We start from the raw sequence: 25,902 nt of genomic DNA, 5'->3' as shown, positions 1-25,902 counted from the left end.
CACACACCTTTCTGTGCCGAGGCTGACTTTTGAAGACACTGGGCCACTCCCCTGGGGCACCCACAGGCTGGGTTCTCTGACTGGTTTTTCTGGTGGAGCCACTGGAACCATTTTCCCTCCTTTGCATGCCTGTGCTGTGGAGTGTAGTCTGAAGGCTGGGGCCGCGGGTGCTGGGGACCCACGTTCTGCACCACCCTGGAGATGGGAGAGCCATGGCTCTCTTGTCTTTAGTAATGTTGGTCTTTATCAACTGGCAGCCAAAGTGCTGACTGTGTTCATCAATTGTGATTTTTTCCTTTGCAATTAGCAAGCAAGCAGCAATGTCACCCTGAGTCATTGTGTGAGCACCTGCCATCCGAGCACTGTATTGTCCAATAAAATTGAAGCGCCTGACTGTTTCTGCACCCCATCAAATCTCTGCTTGACACACCAGTCGGCCTCATTCAGAAGAACCCTTAGAAATTCACAGAGCCCAACCACCATCACAGGGTGGACAGGGTGCTCTCTCCCATAGGTTCCCAGCAGTGCCTCTCACCTTGCATAGTAGTCATTGGGTGGAAGGGCTTCTTGAAAGAACTGGAACTGATATAAATAAAGTCCAATCAGGTGCCCAGCAGTGAAAATCGCCAGCAGGACACAGAGGCAGCTGAACAGCAATGGGTCGAACGTCCGGCACCAGGACCACCAGGTGCACAGACCCAGAAATACAAAGAAATAGACAGCCGAGGTCAAAGACGGCAGCATCATACCTGGGGAGAGGAAGACGGTCAGGAACAGCAGGGCTGGAGAGCATCGTGGGGCAGCAAACCCTCTTTCCCTTCCCCTGCCCTTAGCCAGGGACCCGTTTTAGAGAGGTTACTCATACTTAATTAACATAACCAGAAGAGGTGCTGTATTTACCATGAAGAGATCACCCTCAAGGGGTAGTTTTTAAAAGCAGTGAAAGACCAGAGGATGGAGAAGACCTCCCTGCAGCATTTCAGGCCAGTGAGCATCTCCTTCACCCCAACAGAATTAATCTGCATATTTACTTGCTTGGTTCCCTGTTTCCATTGTTCCCAAATGTTGGGGGCACTCATGTCTGTCCGTCCAACCTTCCCAACACCATTTTATTTGCTTTATTGTTAAGTTAACTAAGATCTGACCTTTGGTGGCAGCTCACGTCTCACTAAAACTTGGTCCAGCCACCAGGATTTGGAGTTTCTTGTCCGTAAGGGGGGCGTGGAAGACCAGGCAGCTGTGTTCAACACAATTTATTGGGCATTGTGAAAGGAGCGCTCACTAAGATGCTGGGTTTGATTTTTTGAGAAATTCTACTTTCTTTTTCTATCTTTTTTTTCCCTACTAAAACTTAAGTACTCCATTTTCGGTGTTCCCTCTGGAAAGTGTGGGTGCAGGCACTGTGGCAAGCTCCCTGGGCTGGTGGCGGTGGGATGGGAGGAGGGAGAAGATGGAGATAACATCATCATAGAATAAGCCGTCTATGGCCAAAATTGAAAGGAAGTGAGTCTCTTCTGGAAGATTACCATCTAGCTTCCGAAGAAAAATAGTGTATCCTGAGAGTTAAATTAAGATTTCAAATGACTCCGTCCAGAGACATGCGAGGAGGCACCAGGGTGGCTGCCAGGGTCCCCTCAGATGGTCAGGGCAGCAGATCACCCTCAGAGCAAGAGGAATGGTATTATTCTGACCTCCACCCAGAAAATGAGGTCACTCAGATATGGAAAAGGGTATTAACAGGGCTGTCACGGGTGTACTGTCGCTACCCCTCACAAGGTCAGGACCAGAACCACAGAGAACACAACTTTCTCCTGTGGCCCGTCCGCATGCTGGGTTCCCAGGCCTGACAGTTATTAGTGCCTCCTGCGACACCTGCCTCCTCCCGCAATCCACCGCCTCCTCCAAAACGCCCTGGGCGGCGCAGTCAGGACTCACTCACCGGAGGACCCCAGCAGCACGGTGACCACGACCTTGCCAGCGGTGGTTATCATGTTGCCGATGAACTCCTTGAGTTTGGAGGCCACCGAGGCCACCCTGCGGAACATCTTCAGCTTGGCGCTTTCCTCCAGCTCGCCCTCCGCGCCGCCGTCCCCGTCTGCGTCCCCGTCCATCAGGGCATCTTCTGAGTCCGCCTGTTCCCCAGCAGCCTAAAGAAATGACACAGAAGCTGTTGCAGGCCCGGCCAGATGCCGCGGGGCTCCTGCTGCAAGGGGCAGTGAGTGAGGTCATTTCCCAAGTCAGCAGCACCGCGCGCGTCACCCAGTGGCCCAGGCATGGTGGTGACCCATGCCACTGTTGGCCTTTCCTGAGGAGGTGAGCAGAAAGATCGCCAGCAGGACCCAGGGGCAGCTGAACAGCAATGACGCTCCATCAGGTCCCCGGACAGGCTCTGCCAATGCTGCTCACTGGGTGTGCCCTCGGGGTGCTCCAGGGTTGAGCAGGCCACCTACCCTTCACCCCAGAGGTAGCCCCCCAGGGCTCAGGGCGTCCCTTGGCTTTCTGAAGTCCACGTCCGTTGACTATTTCGGGACTTCCGGGGCGTGGTCTCGGGCTACTTGGCTAAGTGCACAGTTGCCCCTGTCTTGAGACCAACTCCCGGATCTACCCTGGACAATTGAGCCCCTCAGGAAACACTCCCTCCAGAACACACAGGTGCTCTTTCCACTGGGGATGCAAACCCGGTTTGCTTGTCTTATTTTAAAAGATAAAATAGGAATTTTTTTTCCTCATCCATACAAGACTCATACACACAGCCATCACCCTGAGACCAGAGGACTCTGAGATCATGAGACTGTTTGCATTTGTCTCTAGGTCGACAGACTTCACAGCTTTGGCTGGGCCAGGCGCTCTGAGCTAGTCAGCTCCAGGTCAGCCGTGAAAAGCAGAGCCTGGCCTTTGCAGTCCCAGGGTCATGGTCCTGTCTCCGGATGATGCTGGTGAGGGTGCCGCCTGTTTGCCTGAGCTCACTGGGGTCGGGGAGGTAGGATAGGACTGCTGCCAAGCTGAAGGAAGTTGAGGCCTCAAGGACACAGAGATGGAGGCCAGGGAAGAGAGACAGCCCCTCTCTACACCCACACGTACACATGCACATGCACATGCACACACATGTGCATCCACCCACCCATAGCAGGGCTGTGTGGGCCCCTTGAGCCCCTGGGCATGGAGGACCCTGCTCTGCTATCACAGCATGAGGCCAGTCCCAGGGCTGTGCAGCCACACCCCCAGCTGAGTGCAGATTGGACATGGGAAACAGTCATGTCTGTGCTAGATGCACACAGACACTTCCCTATCGTCATTCCCTAAACGACGAAGCACAACAGGTCTTTACATGGCTTTTGTATACACTTTTTGAGGCAAAAAGAATGTTTCATGCTTCCAACGTTTTTATCCACACAATGCCCGGTGTGTCTGAATCACTCTAGTAAAAGACACAGCAGTGACTGTGTGGCCACATAAATGATGAGCAATCTAAATATCTCCAGTAAGGAATCAAATAGGGAAGGACTGACGGAAAGGGTGGCTCCATTAGATCTGAGGTCAGGGAGACTCTCTTAGAGGAGGTGACATGTCATGAGGTCAAGTCCCAGGAAAGGTCACTCTGGGCAGAGGGAAGAGCTGGCCCGAGGCTCTGGGATGTGCTCAGAGGGAAGGCAGGTGATCTGGCCATGGCCTCTTCTGCACCCTTAAAGGACCACCATCAGGTTTTCAGCCTTCTGGTTCTCAGAGGATGAACTTGTCGTCTACTTTACTGAGGGAAGATTACCAAACTGCCTCAAGCCCATCAAAAAGCTTTCCTGAGGCCTGTCTGCAAGCCGTGTAGCAATGCAAGCTGCAAGTGCTCCAGCAAACTTGACTGGATTTCACCTGCTCAGGACAGCAGGAAGAGGAATGGCTCAGCCACTCCTCCTGTGTCCCGCATCACAACACACTCCATTTCTCTCTGATGACCCCCATCAACAAACAAACATGTTTCACTATCTAATCTTAGAGGAGAACCAGCCTTTGCCTCCAAAAGGGAATCTCTCCAAAAAGTTTAAGCAGACCCTACTCCAGTTCCCCATGCAATTCTGATGTGCATGCACTTGAGCTGCTGGGGAATAAGCAGAGGGGAGACAGAGCTGGCAGCCCATGGCTGTGGTCAGGGGAGGAGGGAGGGGTGTGTCTGTGGCACAGGTGTTAGAGGTCCAGTCGGCAGGAGTAGCAGTGACTCTGCCATGGGGGTCAGAGAGACGGGCAGGGGGACAAAGGTTGTTCCTATGCTTGTCTTTATTGGTGGCAGAGGATGGGGAAGCAGGCTGGAGGCTTGGAGGCAACACCCCTCGCTGGGAATTCCACCCCAGATCCCTCCAGGTGCTCTGATGGCAGAGTCCAGCAGGCAGCCAGAGCAGCAGTTGGCAGCATTTGGGGCAGCCTGTTTGGGACTCCCCGGAGGGTGAGTGGGTCTTATGTGGGGCTCTGATAGTACCTGAGGACAGAGATGGTCACCTCTCTGCTGCTGTCTGCCTGCAGCCCCTCCCTTGGCCTCAGCATCAAGGCAGGGACCCCTGGGGAACAGAACCCAATGGTTCTCCTTGCTTGCTCACACACCGTGGCTGGCATCCTTGATTAGCTGCAGGCCCAGCCTCAGGCCCCTTCCTGTCGGCCTATTCCAGCTCCTGGAGGACAGGAAGACCAGGGTCCTCCTCCAGCACAGCCCTTGAGGCCACCTCAGGTCACCCTGGCACAGGCGGGCATCCGTGGCCTACCCTCCTTACTCTCAGTGAGTGGGCACGAAAACCATCCATCCAGGAAGGAGCTTGGCCCGTGCCTGCCTGGGACACAGAAATGCACCGGTGACGATCGTGACAGATGACTTACTATTCAATTATGCAATGGCTTCGGATGTAGATTAAATCAAGTGGCAATGTGCCCCGGCAGCCTTTCCGAGCTTGTACAAATGGCTCCCCTGACCTCGCCAGGCAGGACGGCTACTGACTGTCATAAACACACTGCTGCACGTGAGGCCCTGCAGCATTTTACACCAGAACCCCTGGGGCCCTCAGCTGGAAATGCTTTCTGAGCCCGCTAAGCCAAGTGGGTAAGGGAGGTGGGATGGGCTGCGAACCCACTGGCCCGGCTGGCAGGGCTGGCTCCTGAGAGGCAGGCTTGTCCCCTTGGTCATCTGCTGCAGCCTAGGCAGGGCCAGCAGGGCAGGGCTCCCTCTGGATTGTTTACCAACAGGCAGAGTCCAGCTTGCACCTGGCCTGGGAGCTGAGAGAGCTGCAGTTGTAAACAGCCCCCCAGCCCCTGGTTCCAGGGTGTCTGGGCGAAGACAAAGTGAGCCCTCCAGGGCACAACAAGCCACTGAAACATCCCACAGAATCACTGTCCATGTTAAAACCTAATGCGCATTCAAAGACGTTTTAGTCCTTTACCTCCCTCTTTAAAAGATGCTGATTCCCACAGGAAATCCTGACACCTGCAAGGAGGGACCCAGGGAGCTGAGGCCAAGTGAAGTGAACCAGGCCCAGGAAGACAGACCCGCTTCCACGCCCACGGGGCCCCACGGGGCCTGAACTTGCAAGAGCAGGGCCAAGGCAGAGCTGGGCTGCGGGGTGGGGGTGGGTGGCAAGGGGCCAGGGCCGGGTGTAGGGACGGCTCTGTTGACCTCCTGCAGGGTCTGCTGACCAGGTGAAGAACAGGTGTACTCCCAGGTAGGTGAAAGGGATTTTAAATGCTCACAACACAGAGAAATAGCAGGCATTCGAGGAAATCAATGTGCTGAAGACCCTGAGTTGGTCATTCTACGTGTCTACAGGAACCCAAACAGCACAGTGCACCATGAATACGCAACTAGTGTCTGTCCATTAAAATACAGCAAAGAACTGAGGTGATTGTGAACGGTAGCAGCCTCAGAATCACTCATGCCCTGAATTCACCCTCAGAATTTCTGATTTAGTAAGTCCAAGGTTGAACCTGGCAGCCTGACCTCCTGGTGGTCCCCAGATGATCCTCAGGGTTTATTCCAACCCAGACTGAAGGTGTGGTCCCACAGGCAGCTTCTGTCTTCTCTGTGTGGAGCTGATTAGAAGCCCTGGGACTGGGCTGTGGTGGGTGGGCAGCCTCCTGGGGTGAGAGGTGTCTAATCCTTGTCTTGGTGCACAGAACATGGTACCCCACAGAGCTGTAGCCACCACACGTGGAGCCCCTACACGTGGTAGGCACTGGTGCTGGGGTGTGGCTTCAGCACTGGGTCCCACTGGGGTGGCGCAATGCCAAGGTATTCTGCTGGAGTCACATCTCTGCAGACCCCTTTCTTTGGAAAAGATATTGAGGACATTTCTCTTTGGAAACTTGTTGGGGTCCAGTCAAGCTCAGACCCCAGACCAGGCTTTTGGGCAATGGAATCTTGTTCCTATTATTTTTGGTGAGAAATCAGTTTTTAAAACACTTCCACAGGAATTTATTGAAGTCACACCCAGGAGTCTAAAGTCAGACGCAAAGGGAGTGTGTTTCTGCAGTGTCACTAGTTTTTCATGCAATGTGCATTGTGACATGTTGACAACTGTTCCTACAGAGAGCCTGAGGCAGGGAGCAAACATGCTGTAAGGGACAAACTTTGTCTCCAGCATCCCCTAGAGGTGAGAAGGCAAAGGAGGAAGTGGACTGGTGTGGGCTATCGCGAATGTCACCAAGCCTAATGTGAGGGCTTATTCCCTGCTAGACTGGCTTCGGGAAGATTGTTCTCCAAACTCACAATAGCAATTTAAAGTGCTCCCAGGGAGCGTGTGGATGTGTGGGTTCCCACCGCCTGGAGGGCAATGGGATTAACAACAGGCTGGGGGCCAGGAACCAGGCAGGACAGCACAGGGGACCTGGCAGTGCCAGCACAAATGGCCTCTCCCTGGGCTTGTTCTGGCCCTGTGCAGGAACGTCTAAAAACTCCCCAGTTAGGTGGCCAAGTAAGAAGGCACCTGTCCTTAGGAGTCATCTGAACATCATGTGAGAAGCAAATGAACAGCAAAGGAGACCAGCCAAGTGACAGTGACCATTCACGTTAAAGGGGTTTTGATTTGAGATTTAAAAAGAAAATCACCTAATAGAAAAGCATAAAACCAAAGCAGCATTCACACATGCACACACATGCACACACAATGCACACATGCACACACGCACATGCATGCAAACATGCATATACATACACACACATTCGCCCATAATGTGCAGATACATAAAAATGCACACATACACATGCACACACGCACCCACATGAACACACAATGCACACACATGCACACATGCACATGAGCACACACTACACACAATGCACACACATGCACACACACATACACACTGTACACATAATGCACACACATGCACACATAATACATACACATGCACACATGAATATGAACACACACATGCACACTCATGGTGTGCTAGCCCTGTGCTACCATTTCTTTCCTAGGAAATAGCTAAATTTGACTCTTCTAGATGACTTGCCTGGTACTTGCTCTAGGAGTGGGGGGCACAAACCTGGCTGGTGCTCCAAAGCTTCCTGAAAGACACAGGACCCATGGGATTACTTGTGATGGATCAAGATGCAAAGAAAACCAACCTCTCTAAGTCTCTGTTATGAAGGTGTCAAAGGGGGCTGGGGATGTGGCTCCATGGTGGAGTCTTTGTGTGGACCCTCAAGCCCCAGCAACGCAATACAAACAAACAAAAAGTCCCAAGACAACAATGACAAACTGAGGTGAAAAGGTTGAGCAGAGCAGGGATCAGCAGCAGCCTGACTGCCTTCCCCATCCATCCCGCCATTCAGCACCTGCTCCCGAGCCCGGCTCTGCTCCAGGCCCAGTGCTGGGTCCAAGGGAAAGACAAAGAATTCTTCATGGCACATCCATTGCTCGGGGATGCCAGTATATTAGCTTTATAAAATGCAAATGTCGGGTCCTAAGCCCACCTGACTGCAGGAATTTTGGATGCCCTGTTCCAATCATTCCTAAGATGGACGGGATTATTAAATGATAAGGAAGAAAAATATTATTGGTAAGCAAAGCAAAGCAAAAAGGAAAAAAAGAAAAAACAAACAAAGACCACATGATCCCCCCAAAACAACAACAAAACACCAAAACCAAAAACTAACTGTTGTTAGATATTTAGACCATCTGGTGCACAGTAGGACCTCAGAGAAAAGGAACGGAGTAAGTTAAAAGTATCCTTATGTAACAAGCACCTCTTCTTCAGGCCCAGTGAGGACAACTGGCCGGGGGGTACTTTGGTGGCTTCACTCTGGCTCCATGGAGACTTCTGGGGTTGGGGACACTCACCCCTGCAGCCGTGCTGCCCAAGGCTTGCCCTCCTGTGCTGCCTTTGGTTTTCTGCATGGACTGCCCTGTGCACCCATTACATGCAGTCAGTGCCCAAAGAGTGCACAGGCACCACCAGGCTCATGGTCCTCAGGATCCTGCCATATTCTGGGCTACAACAGAGGTCCAGACAGGCAGAGTCTTGCCCTCCTGGAGCCTGTGGCCACTGAGGGAAACCAGAAATGAGTAACAGAGCAACACAGGCGAGCACTACAGGCTGTGATCATAAACACGCAGGCCCTGCCCAGGAAGCCCACTTTGGAAGGTGGCTGGGGCAGGCCTCATGGGGGAGGGAAGAGGGGGAGGAAGGGTCCTGTCTGCATGGTCGGGGAGGGAGAGGGCAGGGCATGGCCAGGCCCTGCAAAGCCATGTTGGGATTGGGAGCCTGCATTTTATTCTGGTTTAGTGGAAATCCAAAGAAATATCTTCCCCATGATTTCATCTTCAGCTTTATAGGAACACCTGCTGTGTGTTGTCTCCACAGATGGGGTGAGAACAGAAGCTGCAGCGGGACCCCCATCTGGAGGTTCTTCTGGGTCTAGTTGAGAGCTGGTGGCTGCTGGTGGCAACTATGGCAGTGGGGGCCCTGAGTGCAGACAGTACTTGGAGGTGGAGACAAAGGATTTGCTGATGTGATGTACAAGGGGCCCAGGGAAGCCAGGGTTATATCAGGTGTCTGGCTCTGGTGACTGGGTAGACAGGGCTCATGTTAACCTTGATGGGGTCATTGGTGGGCAGAATGTTAACACCTTAAGAGAGCAAATCCACAGAGACCCATGAGTCTTCCTCAGGGATTAGTTGCTACTTTAATGGATGCTGCACTTGAGAAGAATTCTCCCTGGCACCAGGAGATGGACTTCGCCATTTCTCCATTGAGATAGATGAAAGAAGCAGCAATGCCAGCAAACACTAGTCTTTTTGTATCCTCGAAACCCAAACATTATGGAGAGCAAAAGCCAAGATTTATAAGCAGCAGGAAGTACGTTGGGCCCTTCAAAAATAAAATAAATTCAGCTGCGGATTTTGGCTGTGTGACCCTGTTCCTTTCAGACTGAAGCCCAGATTGCCAAAGTAAGAAATCTTTCCTTGTAGACTGAACTTGGAGGCTTCACCCACCACCCTCTTCCTCCTGGGATCCCTGCGGATGGAAGATGCTAAGAGAATAGACCTTAATATGTAAATCAACCAAGAAGGGAAACAACCTGACAATCACGTTTAGCATTTTCAAAGCCTGGAATGAGATACTTGGAGAATTTATGTTATTATCTTTAAATTACAGGGTTCATGATGTGTAAGGCTTAGAAACTTATACAAATTTCAGATGGCACAGAGCTCCCACTAGTCTAAACATGAAAAGGAAGTGTCCTGGAGAAAGAAGCATGATTTTAGAACTGGTGCCCATGATCCCACTTCCCCAGCTGTCAGACCCTGACCATCAGACACAAGCTCTTTTCACAAGAACCTCCGCCGTCTGTTCACGTTTATCTGTCACGAGTGGCGAGAAGGGGTTCTCTGGGAGAGAAACACAAACACACTGTCCAACATAAGTGTCTAGAATTCTGAGAGGACCCTGGCTTTGAAATTGCTCCCCCTCAAGCTGGAGAAGGGCGTGGAAGGGAGGAAGAAGCAACTTATGAGCAGGCACCCAGGCGTCGCGTGGATTTTATGTTTACTTTGTACTCACGACTGCTATGTGATGCATCACTACTAATTCCTTGGGGTTTTTGTTTTGTTTTGTTTTTTGGTGCAGGGGATTTATCCCTAGGCCTCATGCATGCTAAGCACATGTTCACCTCTGAGCTGCGCCTCTGACCTATTAACTCAGTCTAGTGAAGAGTGTGGACAGTCTTCCCAACTACACAGCGTTCACTTCCATCTCTGACTTCAAAGTCCACCCAGTTGTCAGTAGTTATCCTCTACCTCCATCCACAATAAGAGGATAATCGAAAAACAATCTCATCTTATAAATAATAATGATGTAAATGTCATGAGCTTACAAAACTTGAGCTAATTAATGGGTTTCCATCCACAACACTTGGGACAAATTTTGGTAATGATTATTTAAACAGAATCTTTTCAAAACTTTAAATATCATAAAATAAAACTAGGATATGAATTAGAGTATGAAAGCAGATACTCAAAATTTAAATTCCCTGTCGTAAAACTTTGAGGTGAACAAGAAGAAAAATAATGTCCACAGTTTTATCTGTTTTCAGGGCTGTAGCCTCAAATGCAAAACGCTGCTAGCAGCAGCTCAGCTGATACTGTTTCCTGCACCCTGTGCCCTTCTTGCCTTTGAAGGGGGAACGGGACACGCGGTGTGAAGGCACATTTCCAACCACAGGGCACTAGGGCGACAGCTGCATTCTGGTCGGCCTCCTTTGAGGCACAGAGGTGACCATTCTCAACATTAGTAAGTTCAGCTTTACAAGTTCAACTTAAAAAACAACAGACACTAGTATGGCAGTATGTAAAAATGGGGATGTGTCACTGATGTGATTCTGCAATCTGTATACGGGGTAAAAATGGGAGTTCATAACCCACTTGAATCAAATGTATGAAATATGATATGTCAAGAGCTATGTAATGTTTTGAACAACTAATAATAATTAAAAAAAAAAAAACATTTGGTAGTTGTATCTTGTGTCAAATGTCCAAATCAAATATATTTGAGTGATTTTTAAATTCGTAAACCTCATCTTTCTGTTACTAAATGAATGACTTCTAACATTGATGCCACCTGAACCTGCAGAGCCAAGGCAGTCATCAGGAGCACCTGCTGGAGCAGGTCAGGGGACAGCATGAGAGGCGGCTGACAGACTCCTGCACACTTCCTGGTCCGGGAGCAACCCCCGAGCCCTGGGCACTAGCTGAGCACTTACAGTTCATTCTTTATCTCGACCTTATCTTTTTTTCAATTCTCATGCTTCTCTAAACTTATCTTTTTTCCCCTCCAGAATGTTTTAAAGTAATTTGACCAACATGCTGCGTCAACATAACTGTCTTGGAGGGTAAGGTGCGAAGTTTCCCGTCAAGGAGGAGTGAATCTTTTCCTCCCGAAACTACCCGTGTTACTGCTTCTCCAGATACCAATACCTCCAGACCCAGCAGCTCATAACATGCGGACCCAATGCAGCTTCATGAGGTTACCATCTGCCTTAGCGTCAGATGACAGCTGGGGGTCTCGAGCTGGCCTTACCCATTGAGCTCCTCAGGAAGGGTGAGCACTCGCATCCCCACCTGTCTCCATGTGGCTCAGCTATTGAAGAGAGGTGTGCCCAGCGGGCCACCCAGGTGGCTTTGTGAGGGACTGTAAGGGCTTTGCCACGTGCTCTGTCAGCACTGGGCTCTGCACAGGGAGCTATCACAGTGCCACGACTACCAAGGGGCAAGGCCCTGGGGCCCAGGAGGGAAGACACACATAGTCAGATTTACCAGTTCTTCATTTTCAAACTTCAGGTTATATTGTGCTGCTTCTTCTGTCACTGATTTCTGAACGATGTTTCTGCAGACAAGCCAGATAGTCAGGCTGGCGATGAACATCCCGATGTCTGGCACGAACACTCGGATCCCGTTGCCAGCATCGGCTCCCTTCAAGCTAGGGAGGGAAGAAAGGGAGGAAGTTTAGTCATTTCCTTATTTGTATTGTTGACCATCTTACAATACATCCCAGTACTCTCAATGATTTCAGATAAAATATGCTGTTTCTGCCTAGGAGGTATCAGAAGGCTTTTCATTGATCTCAGGATCTTATACAAATCTAAGGTTCAGGGGTAGTCCAGCATTTTACAGGAGTTTCAGAAATATTATGGAGAACTCTAAGTAGCGATCACTTCTAAAACATGCTAATGAATATATTTTAGTAAATAAGCCACATATCTGGTCCAAATGCAGCTGTCTGCAATTTGACTAAAGCAGTTAAAAACTGAAGATATATTGGCAGCTAGAAGGTATTTTATTACAAAGGTAGGTGAAAGCTAGACTAGAAAGCAGAGGAAATGTCAAAGCTCTTTTCAGGTCTGGGACCTCTTCATTATTTTGCATATTGGGTTGATCTGTCTCCCATTCAGTTCCACAGAAATTGATCCACCAAGTTTCTTCTCTGATGTTAGGAGGAGAAATGCTGAACCGAGAATCGGAAGACTGGGGTTGTGGCCAGTGGACATTGACTGTCTGTCTGCCTTCCTTGTGCCGTCCAGTGAAATGAGTCACCAGCTCATGCCTTTAAGAGAGGTGAATGCTTACGTATGCAAAGCGAATATGGAAAGTCACAGCAAAATATGACACGCATTTCCACCAACACCAAGGCGTTGAGAAGAGCAGTATCACTGACCTTCAGATCACCTTCAGACTTGGGATCTGCTGTTATGAGACCTGGAAACAAATGTGGAGCAGTGGGCTGCACCAGGCAGAGGGCAAGGAGGGGCCTCCGCTGGACAGGGAGGAGGGCTCCAAGGGAACGAAATCCAGACGCTGCCTGTGACCTGAGGCTGCCTGTGACCCGAGGCTGCTGTGACCCTAGGCATGTTCCGGGGGGTGGGGTGGGGGGCGGTGTGAACACAGAGGAGGAGGCAGGGCACAAGCACTGGCACGGAGGCCCAACAGGCACCACCTCCACCCAACTGTGCTGGCGAGTGTGGGTCCCCAGAACTCACAGCCACGGCCCACGACAGGCCAGCCAGCTCCCTGCAGCTGTGCTCCTCCATCACCCACAGGGCTGCCACTGTCCTGAGCCACTGGGCACCCAGCACTGACAGGCCTGCAGGGCTAGCAGCACAGTGCTCACTGCTAAACGTGGAGAGTGGTTGCTGACATTTCCTCTGTTCACCCATGAAATAGGAAATAAACCCGGGCAAGGAAAAGCCAGTGAAGTAGCTGGTGATATGAGGGGAAGTCCCGCAGCCTTGGTCTGCAGAGTGAGCTCGCAGCAGGGAAGACACAGGCCGAGCTGAGGTCTGTGCCAGTGACGGAGCTTCTGGGGGTGAGAGGAGCGCAACCTCCCAGGGGCTCAAGTCTCTGGAGAAGTGTTTACCAGAGGTAAGACTTGTCCAGGGACAGGAAGGAAGAGCCAGGGACATTCATCAGGTTGGGTGTATACATACGCAGTGGGCGGGGCTTGGTCCCAGGACCCATCCTCCGACACCTGGGTCCCTCTCACCATGGCACAGGTTCCGTGGGACCTGTGCGCATCCTCCTCCTGTGTGCTGTATGTTATCTCCAGACTGCTTATGTCACCTGATCCAGTGTCAACGTCACACTCACCCCTGCCATCCTGTGTCGTCAGGGCATGACACCATGACAAGACTTGCACATGCTCAGTACATTTGCAGCTGTTTCCCAGGAGTTTACCGCCTGTGAGTGGTGGATCTGCAGATGCAGAACCTAGATAGCAGCTGACTGTGCATATTCCTATTCACCCTGTGACTGTGCACAGCATCCTTTTATGTTGTGTGTGTTGTACACTGTGATGACCCTCATCGAGAATACCATTATCATCGTTCACATCTTGGTAAAGAATGTTGATACTTTTTGGAACATGAGCCCTCCCTGTGTACCCAGAGCTTTGCACACACTATTGGATCAGCCACCGCCACACTCAGCTGGGTGGAGTTGTCCCCTCTCTGCACCTGAAGCAGCCCAGGCTCTAAGAGTCCCACAGACGGAGGACACAACTGCCCTGCCTGCAGGCTAGTGAGGCCTTCTCCTCTAGGCCCGCTGCTCCCCACCTCCAGGCTGCCCACGTGCCTTGCTCAGAGGGAACAAAACCAAGTGCATCCTTTTTTGGAAGGGGTTTCACTGGTGTTTCCCCAGCATTTTTGCATCCAGGGGGGTCGTCATGCACCACTGTGCTCAGGGTCAGAATCCTCACCCCACAGACTGCAGGACACAACAGTCCAGATCTGACTCAACGAAGGGCTTTCTGGTCTAGCGTCTCCTAGGAATCAATCTTCAGGACAGTCCAGCTGGCTGCTTGAATAAAAGAGGGGCTGCACAGTCTCGCAAAGCTCCGTTTCTACAGATGGCTCCAAGCGCTTCATAAGTAAACACCATGTATCAGTTTTTTTTTAAATAGCAAATTCCTTTCATTTGAGACAAGAGTTAAGAGGATCCAATTCAGAAAGCTTCATCCAAACTGAATTCATAATAATGAAATCTGATGATGGATTATGTCACAGGAAGAACGCAGACGTTCATTATGCACCTTTAAAGTCAGCCTAAGGTGATCTCGCAGAGCAAATGAATTGCAGTCATTAGAATGAGAAGAAAAGGGGGGGGGGTCAAGGAAAGAGACTAGAGAACACAGGCCAGGCTCTGGCTGACCCTGTGGGGCTGAAGTGAGAGGCCCCTGGTGCTGCTCCCCTGGGTTTTTGGCATAGACTTTCATACCTTTCATGGAAAACAATTTGACCAGACTTCGCAAAAGGCACCTGCCAAGCCAAGGTTGGTAGGAGGTTCTGAGAGAAAGGTACCAGGGCTCCAGCTGTGGCCTCGGCAGCTTCCTGCACCACAGCTCAGCTGCAGACGCCTAGCCTGGCCTTCCCCTCCCCGCCTGCCGACTGCATTGAGCTCCCGATTTATAGGCAATGGCTTTGAATAACTGTCTCTGCTTTGTGCTTCTTGATCCCCAAAGAGACATTTCACAGTGCAGGAATGTTAAGGAGTAAATGAAGTTAGTTGCAAAAGCAACCATTCCACCCGCTGTGCCAGAGTTCAGCTCCCGGGTCCAGGGCTGGCTCCGATTCCCATTTGGAATGGAGTGTATCAGCTGCAGAGGTGCAAAACTATGAACTGGGCTTGCTGAGTTCACCAAGCAGGGCGTCGGTAACACTGCCTGGCAGAAGACTGTAACAAAAGTGATGCAGACTACACAGGTCATAGTCTAAGTGATGTGTCATCCAGAGGCCATCAACAAAGTTCCCTTCTCTGTTGTTTAGACCATGATTTAATAAAGCACCTTCTTCAGAATGTTAGTCCTCAGAAGTGCTGAGCATTAAAACAAAACCAAAAAAATCTTTGGTCAAATAGGTGTTAGAAACTCACAGTGCATGCGATCATACTAAAAGGCTTGAGCATCCCTGGGTCTAGCAATTCAGTTGGATTTATTTACACTTCTGTTTCCCAAACTTATTTGACCAAGATGTTCGTGTAAAGGACAGGTCATCTGCTGAATCCACTGGCCTCTCCTTTCTACACCTTCTCCATGCCCTGGTACTGATTTTGTGACCATGACAAAATACACCAAGGGACAGCCATGATGGCCCTCTTTGCTCTGAACTCCTCTCAGAAATATTCTCTTCTTGCTTATCAAAAACAATGAGACAAAGGCAGCGGCCCAACACTTCTCTGCCTTGATGAGTTCAACTGTTTGAGGTTCTGCCTGTGAGAACGTGCAGCACGTGCCTTCCTGAACCCAGCTTGTCTCATTCAGAGAAGTGTTCTCCAATTCCATCCATGGGGTAACACAGGTTAGGATTTCCATCTTTTTCAAGACTGAATAGTATTCCGTTGTGCCTGGACACACCGTCACCTTCTCTTCCCTCCACCAAGGGACTGGGTTGACTCCCTGTCCTGCTGGTCTGAACAGAGCCACAGGGCGTGGCCTTTTCCTTGCTTACTTTATCCGAGTCTACAGAGGATATATCACTCATTTCTCCCTCAACTAGTACAATTCCTGTAGATCTTTGTTCGAAATCCCCAAATATTTTATGCATAGCAAAGGAGCCGACTCCATTATAACCTTCAGGAAAGCAGAGCACATTCTGGAGCGGCTTCCTCCCAAAGGAAAGATGGCATTGGCCACTCTGCTCCACTGTGAGAGCAGGCTCAGGGGAGGTGGGATCACAAGGACAACACTACCAACAGCCAGACATCTCCCCCTTCCTCCACCCTGGCCATCCACACATACCAGATGGTGCCTCTTGCTTGCATTGAAAAGCTTGAGAAAAATGAACTTCAATTAATTTTGCTGAAAAGAAAATAAGCTCCCCAGTGAGTAGCTGCAGGAGAGGGCTGCGAGTACGCTTTTCATAAATGCTGAGTCTGCAGACAGCAGGGAGTTTTCTGGATCACTACTAGAAGGTAACAAAGAAATCAGCACGGACTTTGGACTAGAAGTCCCCCCCCCTCCACGGAGCCCCATGGTTCAGTCTTTGCTTCTGGCCTTGACCTCTGAGGAAGCAGTTTTTCCTTGCGCAGGCTCTCAGCCTGGCCCCTGCACTCTTGCACAAGGCTCACAGGCAGCGCTGTGTCCCCTCCAGTGCCACATGCCACACTCATGATTCAGACCTTCCTGGCTACTTGGTGAGCTGGTGTTGCCGGCCTTCTCTGCTGGAGGCAACGTTTTCTGGTTGTATTTGCATCTTGTAGAGACTTGTAGAGACGTGTCCTATTCCCTGTCAAACCGCCTCCTACCACCCTTCAGGGACAACTGCTGACTAATTACCATGAGATAGCCGCCCAGTGGTGATCAGGTAAGGCCACCATTATTGACTGTGTTGGGCTGCAAGGGGACACTTCCCCTTGCCTCCAATTAATCAATTACTTATCTAATCACAATCAATGTGGATCCCTGAATCCCTGTTTTGTTGGGTTGTGTTTCGAACTCATTGCTGTTTATTCTGATGCTCGAGTTGCCCTCTAATAACGAGAGCTCCTTGAGGCGACTTCCGTCACCACAGAGCACACCCGACTCCTTCAGCAAATTTTCAGGCCCCTCTCAGATCCCAGCCCTTGTCCTCTCTGGGCCCTGTTTCTCAAAGAATCCCTGCTTTCCCTGAGCTGAGTGAGGTGCTCGGGGCTGGCACTGAGGTCCAGGCACCTGCAGTGGGCACTGCTACCAGGCCACCACTGTCTGCAGGGCTTATGGCTGTAGACAAGGGGACGCACCTGTACGTGTCTCCATAGATGCAAATGCACATTTACAGCTGTTCCCACATCTTTCTGTGTCTGTGTGTTTTAAAGACCTCATGTATTCATTCTGACACTTCAGCTTCAGTTTAATGTCTTGGGAGTCTTTCTCGCCTCTGCCTTCCATGTTTATGGGTCTCTGTTCTGGTAGTGGGAAAACTGGCTCCTGTGATCTTTCACATATTTAGTGATATCAGTTATCTGTTTAATGCAGCAAATTTTCAAACCACCACAGCTGCCTCATCCACCATCCTTGCCCACCTGCAGGAGCCATTCTCACACCCCGAACCCTTCAGTGATACCTTCCTGCAGCACCACCTCAGCAACCGGCTTCCATGGGGCCGGGCACGCTGCACACACACTTGATGGGAAAGGAAGAAAAGAGAAAGTGGAAAGACAGGAGAGAAGGGAAGGGTCTTTATGAATTCCTTCAAGAGGAAGCCTGAACAGAGAAGATGGGAGAGATGAGAACACATGCAGGTATGTACAGGAGCTATCATCCATGATGTACGAGGCTCCCCAAGTCCTATCAGCTCTCCCTCACTGACTTGTTTACTGAGTGCAGAACCACTGAGCAGAGTGTTCAAATAGAAGGAGAACAGCAGCAGATTAATCTGCACCAGTCAACAGAAGTAGGAGGGTTGTGATGAGATTAGATGGAGACATTTTTGGTTTTGATGATGAAACTATTTTAAGGCTTTGGACCAAAGATTTGATCCTCTAAAGTATAAAATGTGACAATAACATCTTTGCAGATTTGAAGACTTATATGCACTTTTTTTTTTGAGATGGCAGTTAAAGATATACAGAATGGTCATCTGTGTTTTAGAGGAAACTTCTAGGCTCTGGGTGGGTGCTGTAGGATCCTGGCCCAGCCTGGTTCTGAGCTAGAAGTGGGCAGAGTCTCCTTGGAGGGACGTCAGAGCAGTGAGCAGCAGGGCTGTCTCAGGTCTCTGTAGGTCTCAGCACACCAGAACTCAGTGCCCACCAACCCAGAGGTGTGGGCAGGCTCCTTTCTCCTCAGTCCCTCCACTGCATGCCAGCCCTGCCCTGAGACCTGGCCTGGGGTGACAGCTTGCCCACTGCCTCACAGAAGTGGTAGCTATCCTGAGGAAGAGCTTTCCAAGGTCTCATCTCAACTGCTGGGTGGCCAGGGAGTCTCCCTCATCCCCGGAGGCCTTCACTCCTAGCACTGCCCATAGGGGGCAGCCCAGTCCTGGATTACATTCTTAGCCACTCTGATCCCCCTGAGCCACTCAGAGTCCCACCAAGCTCTTAATATGAGTCTTGAACTGGCTACAAACACTCATGAAGGACTGCAGAAGCAGGTAGTGAACTCTGCTGAACTACAGCCCACATTGTGGACATGGGAGATTTACTTCATTTTGGTGGAGGACACAGTGTCCAAGAGGAGGTGGCCTGCTTGATCCAAAGCATGAGGATTAGGAATCTAACCCACAGCACAGGTTTCTGAGATGGAGCAGCTTCAATGTGCCCATGAGGCTCAGTCTACAAATGTCCTGAAACAACAGCATCGTCACCTTTATGGGGAAGGGTATGTCGCAGGAGGCTTCAATAGGAATAGACTTCATTTGCCTTCTTTCTTACAGCGCCCCCTGCTGGGCATTACCCTCCCAGCCCATGAATTGGTCATGACCAATTCACTACAAAATAAATTGAGGGTGCCCCAATCAGCATTTCACTTTTTCTGAAATTTAGAAGAAAAATAGTGAAAAAAATGTCAGTGTGTAGCAGATGATAAGAGAAATGTTTTTTTGAAATTTTGTGACTAAGTTTGTGCCGTACTGGATCATGACATAAAAGACATTTCTTAGTGTAGTCATAGTAAAATAAACCATTCTCTGGCAAAACTCTTCTGTTTAAAGCAGGTAGGGAATTTGTGTAGGGCCAAGATGCAGATACTACAAATCCTGTGCCCGACCTCCTGGAGCCAAGTGTACCTCCAGGTCTGCACATCCCCCATGTCAGGATGGCACATGCTGCAGACCTGACATAATACCAGGAGGCAGCACACGGGCAGCGGCCCTATCACACACTCCCTTGGAGTTATGCTGCACACTGGCCGACATGGCCTCCTCCTGCTGCTGGGTGACTCAGGTCAGGTCGGGTTTGCCATGGACAGCAAGGCTAAATGTTGGGTTTTCAGAGCATTTCCATCTGGAGGCAGCAGAGGAGGGCTCTCAGTGCCTGCACTGAATCCCTTATATCAATCAACGGGTGATAAGCCGTAAGGAAAGATCACAAGGCTTCCAGAAATAAAATGTTAATTAAATGAGTGAAAAGAATCACCAAATTTTTAACTGTCTAAAGATGAAAAAGGTTGCATGCATTCTTTGCTGGAGAGATTGTAAGGGACACAGCATCTCTGGGCCTTGTCATGGAACATAACATAGAAAAACTAAAGATGAAACCACCTCAGGACCCCGCAACCTCACATGGGGTGCACGTCCAAAGGAAGCGGAATCGGATGCCAGGAGGTGTCTGCACTCTACGTTCTTACAGCACCTTCCACAGTGGCTGAGCCAGGACATCAGCCCAGCTCTCACCATGGTGGAGGATGAAGGGAACTTCATGGGCAGAAACATGGAACTGCATGCCGGCATCAAAAAGAAAGAAATCCTATTATTGGCAGAAGCAGTGTGGGTAAGCCTGAAGGACACTAAGTTAAGTGACATGGACCAGTTTAGAAAGACAGATCCTGTGTGACCTCATGCCTGTGGAATCCCAATGCCTATCTCCTGGGGCAAGCAGGACAGTGGCTGCAGGGGTAGGGCTGCTGGTGGCATCAGGGTTCAGGCAGACAGGAATACTCTGCTGCTCCATTCACGGTGCAATGGACACAGCTCAGCACGGAGCAGGGTGACCACAGCCACAGAACTCTTGGTTTTCAAAATAGCCAGAGAGAGAGGGTGTTTTGATACAAAGAAATAACCAATGTTTGCAGTATGGATCACCAGAGTTGATGACTACATAACCCAAATAGGAATCAACACAGCACAGCTGATTTGTGTAATTATGTGTCAAAAAGGAAAGGGACTGGGGAGCAGCACAGGGGTACAGAGCTTACCTGATATGTTCAAGGCCCTGTGTTCAATCCCCAATATTACAAAAACTAAAAATGAAAAACAAAATAAAATAAAAGGTGCACTCAATATTAAGCAAACCCAAGAAACAAAAAATATAAAATTGTGAAGAATAAATTATAGTGTAAGGGTTCACACCACAAATCAAAGTGCTGAAAATATCATTAAGTGTACTTTCCCATGCAAGTGAAACGTGGTTTGGGTTTAAGGGAGTCTTCAGCAAGCATTTAGAGGAAAGCAAGACTGACTGACTGGCAGATGCGCTGGAAGTGGAACAGCCTGTGAAGAGACCTCTGGATTGAGGGGCAAATGTGCGATGTCCACTCTGAGACCTGTGCGCAAATGTTTACGGCAGCTTCCTTCACAGTCACCCAACAGAGGGCAGCCCCACCATCCACCACTGACCACAGGTGACTGTCAAGGACACGATGTGATACTGCTGCAATCCAAGGGAATTAAGCGTGGCCGCATGTGGCTCTGTGGACACCTCTAAATGGCCCTGCTATTTGAGAGAGGCCAGGCACAGAGGGGCACTGAAGCCACAGTTCCATCACGGGCAATCTGAAAACGCCAAAGCCACAGTGGTGGCTGCTAGTGGTGGGGAGGGAGGAGACTTGGGGGTGAAAAACATTCTGTACGTCCTGATGGTGGTGGTAGTCACGTGACCATGTGTTTGTCCAACCTGAACTCCGCGGCCTTTTAGTAGATGTAAATTCAACAAGACAGAGAAAGACAGAGAGCGAGAGGAGAGGAAAGGAGGAGAGGGGCGGGGGGAGGAGGGAGAGGAAAAAGAGAAGGAGAGGAAAGAGGAGGGCGGGAGAAGACAGACACTGACACCGAGGTGAGGTGAGACACCTCTGAGCTAAGGCAACACAAGATGAATAAAGACACAGCCAGGCACAGTGCCATCCCACCAGCTCGGGAGGTTGGAGGATTGCAAATGTAAAGCCAGGCTCAAGAACTTAGCAACTTAGCAAGACCCTGTCTCTAGATAAAATATAAAAGCTCTGGGGATGTGGCTCAGTGATGAAGAACTCCTGGGTTCAATCCCTGGCATCAAAACAAAATTTAAAAATAATAATAAAAAAATAAAGTCAAAGGAGCAGCCAGAAGGAAGAGAGAGAGAAGCCCCAAATCTGAAATATAAATGAAGAAGCAACAGCAACCCCAACCTAACAAGTGTCGGATACCAAATGGAACATTGTGAACCAGCTGCATCTGCAGCTACATAACTGCTGAAAATAACGGGACGCGGGGCCCATGGCGGGATGGCTTCACGACCTCTCTTCACTCAGAAATCCTGCCCGTGGGTCCCCTCCCGCCTTCGCTGAGCATTTCAACAGAAGCTGCTTTGCTGGCTGCTTCTCCCCGGGGATTTCCCTACCAGAAAATTTTATGGCAAGGATAAAATTAACAATGCGAGGTCCACAGGAAACGGTTTCTTTTTGCAAATCTTTTTGCTTGAAATTCTGGGAAATTATGTTTTAATAGTTCAAGACCTATTATGAAATCTCTGATTTATGGGATTAGGGCTAGGTCATTGAGAGCCTTTCTCCTAAACAAAGATTTGTTAATTTCATAAGTAAAAAAATCAAGATCCCCAGCGTGAGTCGGGGCTCCTGTGATCTGTGCCGGCACCTGCGCACAGTGTGTGTTTCCATCCTATTTGCAGGACATGGGCCCTGCCCCAGCCTGGCCAGACGCAGGGATGCTCAGGCTGTCAGCCAGGCCCCTCCTGTCCTCACTCCCGTCACTGTCCCTGCAGTGTCCTCCCTTGGCTCATCTAACACTAGCTCTCTAGGTTCACTGAGATGACCGTAGCTCCTGCAGCCTCCTGCGTCAGGTCCCCTGTTCAGTCCAGACCCGGGGCCTCTGGGCGTGGCTCCTGACAGCTCACACTCACGCGTGCACATGGACATAGGCGTGTCTGAGAACAGGGGGCAGTTCAGATGAGACCGTGGTTATGCTTCCTGTCCCTCTTCAAGCCAATCTCAAGGCTGGCTTGAGAGCCTTATTTAACAACTACCTCTTAATCGAATTGTATGGGAAATCATCACTTATCACAGCTGATCAACTTGGTGGGGCTGAGTGCCAGCAGTGGCTGTTTCCGCCGCAGTGAATTCCTCATTTTAGCATGCAACCCGACAGGCACTTCCATTCAACATTCTCCAGGTGTCTGCTGAGGGCCAGGCACTATTCTGTCGCCCCCCCCCCGCCTCTTGATACACAGATGTGTTAAGGTTCTGTGGCTTTGGATCTCATAGTCCCTCCCCTCTTTCTCAAGAAGACAATCTCTAGGAGAAACAAGCTCGGCCATGCTTCTATGAGGCCACTGCTTTCTGAGATACCTCTGTTGGCTATCCATGGTCCTCAGAGAACATGCACCCTCACGGTGCTTATGTGCCCTGGGCTGCAGGCTCCTCCTGGATTCCTTGGTAGAGAAAGACAAGGACCATGTGAGGCCGCTCAGCAATCACCCAGAACCAGAGGCCTGCACAGGTGTTAGGGGTGCCTCTGCTGGTGGGATGCAGGTGTTGCCACCTCCACGTTGATGTGGGACTGGTCACGAGGGTGCCTACCACAGAGGAGCAGGGTACGAGCACTCCTCAGCAGGAATGGGTACCCTTCCCTCTGATCCACAGGTTTATATCTGCCCTTGGCAGCAAATGGAATTGGTTTTGTTGGTAGTGTTATTGTTTTTCTTTCCCTAAAAGTAACACAGGGTACAATGTATGGGTGACTCAGAAAACATTCTAGCATTCCTAAGAGCCACAAATCCCAGCAGGAATGGGTGGGCCAAACAGAGCAGCTTCGATGCTGTCTGCCACTGCCTTTCTTTAAGAAGTTAACATCCATTTTCTGGAAAGCACTGGTGGCCACCCAACAACCTGGGTCAGAGCCCAAGCATTCCGTTTCAGATTTCCATGGGTGAGGGTTTCCTATGCCCCCTGGGCTGCGGTCCACATCCATTAGTGTTCTAATGCAAAAACACCAGCAAATGCACTTAAATTGCACCCAGTGCAATATGGGATTCGATTATCTATGTGGATTTCTAAATAAACACATTTAACTGGTTAGAACAGAGTGCAGGGAAGTTTCCAAACCCAAACATTTCTCATGACAACCAAGTGAAAACAATTTCCTCTCTGTTTAGGGTAAGCAGGTCAATAGCAGGCCTCAGGAGGAAGCCACTGGAAGCCCAGTCTGAGGCGTCTCAGATTCTGTCCTGTTCATGCTACTTGCTCCTGAATAACAAGTCAGGGGAAAGATTATTTACTGCTGGGGTGGACACAGTGGTGCAGGGTCACTACCCTTGGCAGCGTCTGCTGGCACTGCCTGTCTCCAGCTCCTCCAGTGGGAGCAGGTAGCTGCTGGTTGTTCTGTCGTCATCTACTGTGACTGGTAGAGCTGGGGATGTGGTGTGCTTTCCAGTGTCATCTGCTTCTCTGTCATGGCCTGCCACACAACCTTGGCAGGACAAGATGTCTGAACATCCCAGAATAAGGCGACCCACCCAGAATTCACTGAGGCAACAGAATGAAGAAAGGTTGAGCATCCCTAATCTGAAAACCCCAAGTCCTAAATGCTCCGAAACCTGAAATCTTTTGAGCACCAACAGGCAGATACAAGTAGAAAATTCTACACCGTGAAACATGGCTCCATGCATAAAATTATTTAAAATGTTGTATAAAATTAGTTTCAGGTTTTGTGTCTACAGAGTATAAATGAATGGTATGTTTACATTGTGTCCTGGCTCCATGATACTTCATTATATATGTGCAAATATTCCAAAATTGAACCATTCTGAAAGCTGAAATATGGTCCCAAGAATTTTGGATTATGGATCCTCATCCTGTACTAATCCCCAAATCCTAAAATCCCTGGAGAAAAAAAAACAAAAATGCTGAACACCACTGTAGATGTGACTGCTGCTATTTTTCTATTAAACTAATGTCCATGGCTTTTTAGTTTCTCATGCAAGGTGAGCACTCTACCACTGACCTACATTCTCAAGTGCACACAGATGACTTCTGAAATCACCCTCTCAGGCTGCAGGGCAAGTACACTCTGCACCACCAGCCAATTGTAACTCTTTCACATGATCCTTCTGACATGGGAGTGACAGCTCTTTCATGTGATGGACTAGCTGCTCCTTCCTCTTCCATAGGAGTGATTACGTAGCCTTAATAAAACAATTTGCTATGGAAGATAGTTAGGCTGATTGAAACTCTGAGAATCATTCTTAGTGACACTGTTAAAAACATAATTTTGTTGTCAAATTTTAGCTTACAAACTATGAAATTGAGTGCAATGAATGTTTATTTTCTACCTTTTCTGCAGAAGGCCCTGGACTCAGAGCAGGGCTTGGATAGAGCACACGGCCCTATACGGATGCTTATGACAGACACAAGTTGTACTTAAGAAGAACTTAGTAACAATAATTTACACACAGAAAATCAGGACAGGAAGGTTCCAGAAAGGCTTCAAGGGTGAGGTGACATGGCAGGCATCCACCAGATGGAGAGAGGTTGCGGCAATGAAGCGTGAATCAAAGGCTCAGGGGAAAGGGGCTGAAAGGTGCGGTGAGTCAGATCCCCAATATGAGGAAGCTTGACGTGTGCCAAAGGAATAGTGGGGATCACAGGTGGGGAGGTCCTGGGTGTTATGTTGGAGACCTCTAATTAATTCAGAAGGCAGGGGAAAGTTTGCAACAGACCTGCACCTGACCTCTGAGAGTCCTTGGGGGTCTACAGGATTAGCAGAGGGGAGGGGCACTGGCTTCTGCTAAAGAAGTCACTGAACCCCATGAATCAACATTTACATATGACCTGCAGGAATGGCACAGGATCACAATTTCATTACTTCAAATAGTTTGTGTGAATGTTGGAAGGGTGTGTGTGTGTGTGTGTGTGTGTGTGTGTGTGTGTAGGTAGACGGGGGCAGGGGAGCAACTGTTTCCACTTTGCTCATCCCAGGATCCAATGAAAAACTCAGTGCCTCTAAGGTCCCCATAGGAGAAGCTGCCACTTTATCTGAGCAAAAATGTCTTCGTTCCTAGCTGTGTCATTGGCTGAGCTATCGAAAGGGCATTTTATGGTAATTTGAGCTATGACAGAAGGAATTTCAGACTTGTAAGTTGGATGCGGAAGAAATAAGAGATAAGAACCCTTTGAGCTTGTGAGTATTAGCCCATTAACGCCATCCTTCCAAACACCCCGGGGCAGAGCTTGGTCATCCATGCTCCTCTTCTACCTCACCAGCATGGTGTCCTGTCTCCCGTTGGTCACCCATACCCAGGCATGTGGTCTTTCATTCATATGTCAGGCAGTCCTTCTGCTCATGTCACTGGTGAGTCTAAAGTGCTCATGCGACACCTCTGATCCAGGTTCAGCTTTGACCTCAAAAAGGCACGGTTCTCTGCACAGCCGATCACTGCTACTTATAAACTTAGAGGCTACTTGTATTAGTCATAATGACCCAATGAGACGAGGACAAAGACAGCAGATCAGAAGATATCTTCTCCAATCGTGTTTTGAAAG

General features: G+C 49.6%; 1 protein-coding gene across 1 annotated transcript in view; it reads right to left on the bottom strand.

Moving 5' to 3' along the window:
• LOC308631637 (piezo-type mechanosensitive ion channel component 2-like) overlaps positions 1 to 25,902 on the bottom strand; it is a gene marked incomplete at its 3' end in the record, with an annotated part of 303,944 nt that overhangs the window by 95,023 nt on the left and 183,019 nt on the right. The window contains 3 exon segments of the mRNA XM_081263019.1: positions 536 to 749; positions 1,940 to 2,147; positions 11,787 to 11,949. Coding sequence (XP_081119145.1) covers positions 536 to 749; positions 1,940 to 2,147; positions 11,787 to 11,949 — 585 coding nt within the window.

The sequence above is a fragment of the Spermophilus citellus genome (assembly GCF_964194105.1).
Source record: "Spermophilus citellus genome assembly, chromosome: 12".
Taxonomy (NCBI): Eukaryota; Metazoa; Chordata; class Mammalia; order Rodentia; family Sciuridae; genus Spermophilus; species Spermophilus citellus.
The sequence above is the reverse complement of the archived record's forward strand: the minus strand, read 5'-3'. Positions and strand labels throughout refer to the sequence as shown.